Raw genomic sequence first — 10,912 nt, 5'->3', positions numbered from 1 at the left:
GATTTCCTAACCTGCAGAGTCGTCAACTTTAACGCTAAATATCTCGGTTCGCGAGGCAGAGCGACACTTTTTTCTGCCAGATTCTTTCGTTTTGTGCAAAAACGCGTCGAATAAGCCTAATTTCATCGAAATCGGAGGTGAGGGAGGTATTCTGAATAATTACCAAGTATTTTATGGGTTATGTGATATCTCCTATAATACCTAAGCAAATCATAAGTACTTTCTTCTTCTTCGATTTTGTCTCAACAGAAGACATAGTATATACCCTTGTTTAGTTAAAAATTATTCTTTTTTATCAAGTACACGGTATATGTACACAGTCACTTCTCTGTTGAACGGAGCCTTTTTGTCTCTATAAATATTTTCCTTTAATCTTTCACAAGAAAATTAAATAAATATTATCGAGAAAATGCAGAAATTTATTGAAAAAATTTATCGCGCTTACATAAAGTCGTTGGTTTCATCAAGTTTTAAAAGATTTAATATTTTTTATTTTTACTTTTTTTAAATACACTTTGCATTCCACAGATGATAACATCAAGGATTAAATTTGTTTAAGATGCGTCACGTCATTTGTCTTTACTTTGCGCGAAAAGCTTTTATGACTTGTCCAGATTTATTTAGTCCAATTGACCAATCAATAAAATTTATGCCCAATTATGAACAGAAGTTGGCGACACTGGCGGACTCTTCTGGTCTGGGGTTTTAAATATTTCGCGTCAAATTCTATACTGTTCCTTTCCAGTGCGTAACGTTGTACTGTAAACACGTGGTTACGACTATAATTATCGAATTTAAGGTGAAATACTTTGCGGATCATGTAAGTATTTGCACCACTTTATTCGCTGTTGCGTGAATTCCGTTAGTCTATGTTGTGGTGGACCCAGTTAATCCGGCAAATAGTTTTTCACACTCATTTTGTGAGCGGCATGCTACTGCGCTTTTGCTTCCGTTGCGGTATCACCCATTATACACAAATTGTCCGGTAGTTGTTAATTAACGTTTCTGATTGTCGTATTTGTATCGGAAAAGCATTCGACAAATCGAGCTCGCGTTATATTTGTAATTTTTCGTTAAGCAATCCTAATGTTATTGTTATACCATGTATCGCACAAGATTGCACAATATTATATGTATACATTTTTACTTGTAGTACAACAAATTGTATTTAAATACACGCGAGAAAGTGTGCTATTTGAAGGATTTATAATTCTGTTCCTCGAATATGAGTTTTTAACGGTTGGATCTATTTTACAGAATGCCGCTGGCCAGAGATTTCCTCCATCCGAGCCCCATCGAGGAAAAAAGGAAACACAAACTGAAGAGGCTCGTACAGAAGCCTAACAGTTATTTCATGGATGTCAAATGCCCGGGCTGCTATGCTATCAAAACAATTTTCTCACATGCCCAGAGGCCAGTAGAATGTGATGGATGCCGTACGATACTTTGTACGCCAACGGGTGGGAAAGCACGATTAACTGAGGGATGCTCTTTTAGAAGAAAAGTCCAGTGTTAATTTTATCCGATATGTATTCGATTTCTCTCTTTATATTCGATAAATAAACACGATCACATTATGTATTATAGTATTATTTCATACTGCAAGACATTACCTACCTGTATAACATACAGGATATACTGCAGTAAATGCAAAAGATTTGCAGAATGTTTTTTAGAAACTTAAAATTGATTCTTTATTATCATAAGTTGTGTTAATAAACTGTAGTTATATCGGTATCTTTACATTGTTGTTTCAGTTTTTTTAGTCGTGTATAAAATGAATAAAATCTGTGCAACAATATGTAATCAACACTGTCACTAAAGTCGGAATCAGACTAGGCAGTGAAGATTGAGATTGAAAGATTGAAACTTAACCAAGAACAATAGGAACTAAAATTCCTTTGCCCTCATTGGTCAAATTTCAATCTTCGATCTCAATCTTTAATGCGTAGTCTGATTCCGGCCTAAGAGTTGCAGAATAGGAGCCTTAATATTAAAAATTAAATTATTTTGAATAAAATTAATCATTTGAGATAGATATGAAATGATAAATTGTATAAATATTCCTGAGTTTAAATTAGACTCTCTTTAAGACATAAATTTAATTAGATAAGTAGTCTTAGTAGTTGTATCCAATTTTTTATAGCATATTTAAAATGAAAATTTTATAACTGGATAAATTTGAGAATATTGTGAACAGAAACATGTTTGAAGCCAAAGTTTTATGAAATATTAAAAGTTGAACGATAAATTTCACGAAAACTAATTAATTTTTATACTCCACCGAATATATATTACATTCTATTGCCACTTGCATATATATATGGTTGAAAATGTAAAAAATAGCCCCCACAATACTGTACAATTATTTTATATAACATTCATGTCCTTAAACGATTCAAAACAAACAGTTTGAATTAACTCATAGCTTCCAAATAATCAATAGTATTGTGTCAAATATTGTGCGATAATATTGATAATCTAGAGACCGTTTAAGATCATAAAGTGTGTACATGTTTTATATCTTTTACATCTAAAATAAAAAAAAACCACATAAATAAGGACACAGACATGATCATAAATCTTTATTTCCATACACGCCCGTGGTCATTTTTATAATAAATTCAATCTGTAACAGAGATTCCTGTAGTACTGTGTTTCAAGATACTCTCGAGTCTCATGCGGATGTACATAGATAGCTTCTATAAATAAGCTGCTGCGCATGTTCGCGTTTATTTTTTTTATAATTTGCATCTTACAGCAATATCCTAATTGACGAAAGAAAGAAAACTTAAGAATGTAAAATCGCATTGTACGATTGAAATACTCCAGGAGCGACTTCTACAGACCGAGATTTCAAGGACAGCTGCAATAAAAAAAGATCAATAAAATCTGAGGTAATATAAAATGTATAAAGTATCCTATGTAACAATTCTCTCATATAATTATTTTTGTAATGAGTATTTAAAAAAATATACACTAAGTCAAAATAAAATTATATTTGATCTAAGAATAAGAAAACTTTTCTTAAACAACTAACTGCTAATGTCTATAGTAAACGTGTTGATAAGATTTAAATATGATGTGACAATCTTGCGTTTCGCGGGTTTTCTCCGTGTTCAGATCCATTCTTGGAATGCCAACGTTTCGTGAACCTTGCAGTTCACTTCATCAGGGCGAGGAGCAGCCTGATGGAGCATCAGGGCTGCTCCTCGCCCTGATGAAGTGAACTGCAAGGTTCACGAAACGTTGGCATTCCAAGAATGGATCTGAACACGGAGAAAACCCGCGAAACGCAAGATTGTCACATAGGTAACACCCGTGAAAGCCTCAAGAATATTATTTAAATATGATACTTAAGCATACCGTGACATCGGGATTGCCCGGCTGAATTTTCAACTCGTTCAATACCCAGACATTATTTGTCAGCTTGAGAGATTGATAAAGCATATCTTGTCCCTCCACATTCCTCTTAGCAATTGTGAAGACATTATTCTGTTGCATCTTTTGAACCACTTGATCCGCGGTCAACATTACACCGTTTAGCGTATATTGTACCTGCAAATAAGATACGTTTCTTAAAGAATCTTTTCTTTTCGTTTATTAAGGATCTTACAGAAAACCATTTTTCGACAAACATAGAAAAAGTAGATGAATAATACCTCATTCTGTGCAGGTATATCTTTCCAGGTAGAAAGAAACACTCTCTTGTCCAACTGTCCATCTTCCGTGAAGTATACATTCATAGGTACGATGCACGCAAAGTAGAAAACGTCAATATTGTTCTTGATAGCAACTTGCAGATTGTTCAAAGGCTCCATACGTTGCACCGCACCCGCGGTAGACAGTATAATATTTGCTTCTATACTCGATCCTGGACTCAGGGGAGCTGGAACTTGCAACGGGGCTGCCGGCGTTAAACCAAAGCTATTCTTATTGAGCTGTATCGCGAATCCTCCCATAGGTTGCATCGCTTTGTTTGTGAAGGTCATATCCATACTAATTTGGCCATTTCTACAACATATTTTGTATAGTATAATTATTTGCAAGCGAGAGGATGTAAATCAGATGTCCTCTGTATCCATTAATATATGTTTATATTAGTTACTTTCTCGAAAATGTGCCCCAAATATCAAAACCTTTGCCCTTTTCGGCTGGTAGCCAATTAACCTTGGGAGATATGTAAGGCGTGGGACCTTGGTTGAAGCCGAATATATCACCAAGCAGACCCGTTGTGCTCTGAGAAACGGCTGGTGCACTTGTATTGTCATTCAGGATTCCGTCGAGGCCACCGCCTAGAAGATCCAATCCTAGTCCCGAAGATTGTGGTGCAGGTGCCGGTGTGACCACTGTTGGTCCACCTGCAACAAAGTAAATCAATAAGTGAATAAGAGAGTAGGAGGGTTATATATTTTTTATCTGCGACTATACAGGGTGTCCCATTTTAATGTCCCACCCCAAATAACTTTTTTATTTTTGATCTTAGAAAAAAATGTTTCAGACAAAAGTTTGTATGGCTTTGAGGGGGACATAAGACAGTGTCATTAGTTTGACAAAAAATATTTTATTGTAGTATTTTGGAAAGTTCTCGAGGTAAGCTACAAGAATATGCAATGAAAAATAGGGGTTTCCATTTAAGAAATTGAAGATAATCTTCACGTGACCTTCTCCGTTCCAAGCAACTATTCAAGGTCAAACTAATGACACCATCTTATGTCCCCCTCAAAGCCATACAACTTTTGTCTGAAACATTTTTTTCTAAGATCAAAAATAAAAAAATTATTCGGGGTGGGACATTAAAATGGGACACCCTGTATAAAAAAAATACGCTTGAAATTTTTCGAAGCAAAAACGTTTACACAACACATACTTTTTAAATATCATTATACATTTTAATTTTGTAATTTTAAATTTAGGTTTGCTCACCAATGTCCATACTGAGGAGGTCGCCAATCAAAGAATCCTGAGCGGGTATGACCTGTGCATGAGGTTGTGCAGTTACCCGGGTAGATTCCTCGTTCGAATTGCTTCTAGCGGGCAGCGACTTCCTGGCGCCAGCTGCTCTGCCTTCTACAAATGCAGTAGGAGGTTTATGGTATACGGATGCCAAGCTCGAGATATGGCAAATCAATTCATCTAACAATGTCGGTTCCAGCAGATCCGTCTCCTCTGAGATCAGAGGCTTTTCTGCAAGCACTACCTCCTTAGCCGCTGCCGGATCAGTGCTCAGTAATCGCCAATAGATAAAACCGCGGTCTCGCAGATCGGGATTGTCAGAATCCTGCGTGGCCAGGCTAAGCACTTGTTGAACCAACTCCTGCGTATCCGTGGGCCTCTTCAGGAACAATTTGACAATTGCAGTGAGCAACTGTAGCTGTACTTGTGTGTTCTCATCATGGAAGCCTTCCAGGAAGCTTTCCAGCAACTCATCAGCATTGTCGATGCGCTCCGCGTATTCTCCGATAATCCATATCATGGAGGCGCGTGCTTCAGGTTCATCTAGTGTGTCCAAATTCTCGCATAGAGTCGAAATTATGCTTTCGTATTTATTAGGATACTTGCGGAAGATGTCTTTTATTACCACAATTGCTTCTTGAACAACGTAATTCACCTGAGAAAAATTAAAAATATCAATTAATTAATAATCGATTCTAATTTTAAAATATTAAATTTCAATATTATATATTTAAAATATTCAAAATATAAAAATATATTAAGGATATATACTTCAAAATTTGATATTTTAAGATTTCTATGATATCTTTAATTACTTTTGTTTGTATCAAGTCCAGTAACGTGGAAACGCAACGTTCTGCGGACGGCTCGACTTTTATGGCACAACGACCGATGGCACGTACAGCCTTCCTTACGAAGTCCACGTCGACCTCGGTGGCGTACTCCTTCAGTTCCGACAGGACTTGCGCGATGTTGGCCTGTGACGCTAGACGAATCATAATGTCCAGCTTCTCCAATTTTACATAAATAGGATCGTTGTACTTAACGAAGAATACTTTCATCTCATGTTTTAGAATATCTGGTCGTTTTTGCACGATGAGATTGATGTTTCTCAATGCGACATACTGAACTTCCGGTTCAGAGCTCAATAACGTAACGAGAGGAGGCGCCAATTTCTTTGTAAGTGTGCCGACAAAATCCGATTCGGACTGCAGCATTTCCATTAATTTCATTAATACCTAAAATGTCGAAATAAATTTAATTACTATAAAATCAAGCAAAAAAGACTTGAACATAAATTTAAAGGATTCAGGAGAAGAAATTATGATTAAGCCAGTCTTGTTAGTGCTATTTAGTTTGTTAGTGCTCTTGTTAGATGTTGATGCTAATATTATACAGAAATTTTAATAAATTGTATAAGATAGGGTTAATCAAGTTTTTCTTCTGTATTTATTATTTATCTGCATTTACTTTAACGGCAGAAAGCACCACTGCAGCGTTAGCATGCGCCAAACGCGGAGTGATCCGTTCGCAAATGCTCTGCGCTTCGCGATCATCCTTGGGCGAGTAATTCGCTAATGAATCCAGGATGAAAACTTGACCCCATTCCGTACACTCGTTAAGCGCCGTCAGAAGTTTATTTATGGTTTGTGCATTCATTTCTACCAACGGTTGACCGCTCGGACTGGCCTCGTTGATCTCAGATAGAGCAGCTACTGCATTTGCGACAACCTAATAACAATATATTAATTAATCAACATATATTATCCACAGAACTGTTATCTTCGGGTGACAATGAATTTTAATCTTTTATGTTTAACAAATTCCTTTTGCTTTATTATCATTTCTAACAATATTTCATTAAATATCTGTATAAATAACATTTTAAAACGTGTTTGTTGTATATATCAAGTTCTGACATTAGGAAAGCTTACATACCATTGGATTGCTGTCGGACAGGAGATCCTTCAACTGATCCAGGAATCCCTGGTCCTCGACTAAGGCCGCGTTAATGTCATAAAGTTTGGCGACGCACACAGCTGCGGTCTTGCGTACATACGGGTCCTCATCCTTCAGGCATTTGCGCAGCGGCTCGCACAGATACTCGGTTATCTTGTCAACACGTATACAGCCCATCGTGCGAACTGCCAGAGCACGAATCAGCGGATTTGGGTCCTCGCAGTCCTGCGCAAAAATCGGGCAAGCCAGGGATTCAAGTCTAGTCACAGTAGTGGCTATCTATCTCAACCCATGAACTTTAACAAAGTAGAAAGTGGCATTGGTACCTTTGTCATCGGAGATGTCGCTAGCTCCTTTTGCGTGTCAGAACGAAAAAGGTCAAATTGGTCACCGTCACCATTTTTCATTAAGTGTTAAATACTATACTTATCAGCCATTTAAAGTAGTGTGTAATCGAGAACTGATCATTTTTTAAAGAGCACGAGGTATCATTCTTTGTTAGTTCTTTCTTTCTTTTTCTTTACAATCGTTGTGGCATAATTTTGCGAATAACGAATTAAGAATTGTATTACACCAATATTAGCACCATGCAAATAGAGATAAACGGTGTATCGTCCAACATATATATAGAAAAATATATTTACAAATATTTATATTAATCGCATTATGAAGTATTATTTGTAACACGAGAATTACATTCATCAGAGATACACTGAAATTTTATAAATATAATATATATTATTAAATAATATATATATATGTATATATGATACAAATTGCGTGCAATTAGTAAATATCATCTTTATAGAAGCACTGATTGGTAATACACAAATACATATAAAATGAACATTTAAGGAACCACAATTTTCATGCTGCTGCACATTAGAAATTCACGAGTAAAAGATTAACCAAGATTAACGTTCGAACTATCATTCCTCGATTTGAAATGATATTGCAACTGCAACATAAGAATTAATTTAGTATATTTATATCGTAAATAAACAGCACTGTGAAGAATGAACAATTTGCTTCAAGCGTTTCGTATGTAGATGAAAAATTGTGACTTTTTGAAAGAAAGTTACATGCTCAATTTTGAGAAAACAAGACATATGTATCAGTGCATTGGCGTGAAGAGGATAACGAGATTTTAAATTACTCTATCAATTTCGGTAAACTAATCATGTATTATAGATATTAGATTAATATAATGGTCTGCCTAACAAAGTACATTCTGGAATTTGATTCTGTAACGACATTTCTAATGAATTTTAATTAATTTAATAGCCTCTTTTGTTACTAAAAAATAGTATTGGAACAACCAAAATTCAAACCCGTGCCCTTTGAAAAATAAACAATTCAGTCGCAATGAAGGAAAAAGTTACATTCCGTCCTATAACGCAGACAGCTCTGTGCAAACTGTTATTTGCAAAGCACAGTCTGTATTCAGTGCGAGGCACGCTGTAAAATGTAACACAGCCAGGATGATATCCGATAAAGGAGATTATATTTACAATCCGACAGTCGTTATAGGGAATACATAACGACGGATAATTTTCTAATTTGCCTCTCGTTACAAACAGATTCCGAACATCATCCAAGTGTCATTAAAAAATATGTAGAGGGTAAAGGTGCGTTATATAGTAAAATCGTGATGACGAATTGAATGATGAGTTTCTAAGCTACGTTACCTTGACGAACGTGTTGACTGCCATGATAGCCATGTCCGGTTGGCTCTTGGCGTAGTTCATCAGGTACAGGTATACCAGCTTTTTCAGTTCCAGATTGTCAGTCTGCATGCAATTCACCACATCAGGAAACAGTGCAGACACATCTTTTCCTACTGTCATGGAAGCAATGACCTGGACAAACAATTGATACCCTTGTATTATTAAACAGTGTAACATTATTGTAACATAGATGACACTGCGATTATAACATTCTCAACAAATACAGATCTATTACATTTTCATTACTATTAAAATCATTAATCTCACATTCTCCATAATATTATTTTCTAAAAGAAGATATTTAATTGTTACTATATGTTTCTACGTTATATATTCTTTATTGTTCATGTAATTTTTGTTCTGTATCAATTGTACACTTTACTAGTGTAAGAAGCATAGTGTTGTAATCATAGAAAACTTGCTAGACTACATGCTGATGCATTGCTTTTTTAATGAATTTTTTTAAATTAACATACAACAAATATTTTTCGTCATATGCAAACATATAGATAACATATTCTTAATATATAATAAATTCAGGATAATATTATTGATGTATCAGAGGATTAAATAATTATAAAATAAAATATAGTAATTATAAGATGAGAAGAGTATTATACACACAAGAAATATTCTGGTAGAAAAAAGTCATTAGAATTATCAATACACTTGAGTTCCTTCACCTTAGATTTCGCAGCTTACCTCACTATCCAAATATATTACCTTCTATATAAGTGTTCTGCATGAAAATGCTTACTATTTGCATAATATTATAGTATTACTAACAAGACTGAAGTTACCATTTCTTGTGAAAACAAGACAATATACAGTAATGAATTTTGTTATTTACCTTTTTCACAGCTTCCTTTTTCTTTTCTTTCTTCTCATTGTTCAGTTCTGACTTGAGTTCAAATATCTCTCCCTTCTTCGTAGTGGTAAAATACTTTGAATCCGTCATCTTGTCTGTAATGCATGTAACAAATTAATTATATAAATCTGCAATTTCAAAGGATATAAAATTTGTAATGTCACTTGTATAAATATATACAAAATTGATAAAACTCTCATCTATTTTCTATCAATTTAACAACGAACAACTCCTTATATTATTTACATAATAATAAAAGAAATAATTATTTTATCATTAATTATTATACAAATCTTGTTTTATAAAATTAAATGTTAATTTACCTCGAAACGTAATTACAACTTAATTTAATAACCAAATTGATACTAACAATAATAAGGTCAAAGTTGAGAGATTGATGTGTATAGAAATGTCAAAATTTTCACCAGCCGAGAAATCTATGGAGGAGCAGCAATAGACTTCTGTATACTGGAAAGAGAGAGGAGAGAGACGAGAGAGACACGCAGTGAAATTAAATAAGATTTCGCTATATAGCGAACTCGGGACTGGATCAATGTCCAGAATCTATGGTGCCGTAGCGCTAACTCCCCCGCCAACGAATCGAGCTGTCATTTAACGAGGAGCGCTGGTTGGGAAACCGAGGCGGGGGATGCCTCAGGGAAATAGATTATCACCGAGGGGTGATAAGCGAGTGGCGTGGCGAGCGCGCGCGCGCACGTCATAATAGAGCGGAATAAAAAGAAACATTACGTAGGATCTCGAACGGTTGCATCTGGAGCGGAGCCGCCGTTGCAGCTGCTCTCGCGTCGTTGCCTCATTAATTACCTGTCTATTTAACAGCGACTGACGGCGGCGGGGAGAAGGGGCGAGAACGGTCGAGAACGAATCGATTATCCACGAACTCAGACGGATGACGCCGTCCGCCCCCCGGACAACTTTGCGCTTCTGCTACGTACGATACACCGGGGGCACCTTCGTGACACTTCGTTATAGCACACGGCTATCAGGGGTCACGCAGGCCTGCCGCACATGTGGGGGAGAGGAGGCCGCCGCCTCCGGTTATCGATAAGTGACTTGGCTCTGATTGGCCGTTCTCGCTCGTGGAATGCACGTGTGCGCTTGGCGTTAACCCCGAATCTACAATAGGTGTTTTAAGCCTTAGGGTGAAATCACACGGTGCGGAAAAAGACTGCGGAATAGAGAATGCGTCATTGAAGCAACCAATCAGCTCACCGGAATACACGGTTTCTGATAGGAATTGAAATCTTAATATCTATTCCTGTTCCTAATATTTCCTCCATTGTGCGCAGGGCCTTAAGCCGTAAAAAATTGACCAAAAACAGTCGAATCCGAGGAAAATAATCGACTGTGATTCGTCCATTTCTTATGGCTTAATGCGGGG

At 36.3% G+C, this 10,912-nt stretch overlaps 3 protein-coding genes across 6 annotated transcripts in view; 1 reads left to right on the top strand and 2 right to left on the bottom strand.

Moving 5' to 3' along the window:
• Positions 1-461, bottom strand: part of LOC108721198 (low molecular weight phosphotyrosine protein phosphatase-like) — a 2,084-nt gene extending 1,623 nt beyond the window's left edge. Inside the window, exons 1-2 of the mRNA XM_018445606.1 lie at positions 446-461; positions 202-352 (exon numbers count right to left, since the gene is read on the bottom strand). Of these exons, the coding sequence (XP_018301108.1) occupies positions 202-256 (55 nt within the window). The 5' untranslated portion in view covers positions 257-352; positions 446-461. The remainder of the gene's footprint in view (positions 1-201; positions 353-445) is intronic.
• A 261-nt stretch (positions 462-722) lies between these two features.
• Positions 723-1,577, top strand: RpS27 (ribosomal protein S27). The gene is made up of 2 exons (XM_018445607.1): positions 723-820; positions 1,258-1,577. Exon 2 carries the CDS (start codon positions 1,259-1,261, stop codon positions 1,514-1,516), a length of 258 nt encoding a protein of 85 aa, XP_018301109.1. The 5' UTR covers positions 723-820; position 1,258; the 3' UTR covers positions 1,517-1,577.
• Positions 1,578-2,578: 1,001 nt separating this feature from the next.
• AP-1-2beta (adaptor protein complex 1/2, beta subunit) lies at positions 2,579-10,602 on the bottom strand. 4 transcript variants are annotated; one of them, XM_018445749.1, is made up of 12 exons: positions 10,336-10,602; positions 9,493-9,605; positions 8,604-8,774; positions 7,242-7,268; positions 6,895-7,140; positions 6,427-6,687; positions 5,772-6,194; positions 4,927-5,611; positions 4,109-4,361; positions 3,663-4,014; positions 3,367-3,558; positions 2,579-2,866 (listed from the first exon to the last, which is right to left on the bottom strand). In XM_018445749.1, exons 2-12 carry the CDS (start codon positions 9,598-9,600, stop codon positions 2,792-2,794), a joined length of 2,793 nt encoding a protein of 930 aa, XP_018301251.1. In that variant the 5' UTR covers positions 9,601-9,605; positions 10,336-10,602; the 3' UTR covers positions 2,579-2,791. The 4 variants fall into 4 exon arrangements, with proteins under 4 accessions (XP_018301251.1, XP_018301249.1, XP_018301252.1 ...); XM_018445747.1 differs by lacking the exon at positions 10,336-10,602 and adding an exon at positions 10,261-10,318; XM_018445750.1 differs by lacking the exon at positions 10,336-10,602 and adding an exon at positions 9,881-9,991.
• Positions 10,603-10,912: the final 310 nt, after the last annotated feature.

The sequence above is a fragment of the Mycetomoellerius zeteki genome, unplaced genomic scaffold, assembly GCF_001594055.1.
Source record: "Mycetomoellerius zeteki isolate Tzet28-1 unplaced genomic scaffold, Tzet1.0 scaffold164, whole genome shotgun sequence".
Taxonomy (NCBI): Eukaryota; Metazoa; Arthropoda; class Insecta; order Hymenoptera; family Formicidae; genus Mycetomoellerius; species Mycetomoellerius zeteki.
Note: the sequence above shows the minus strand (reverse complement) of the source record. Positions and strands in the feature narration are given on the sequence as shown.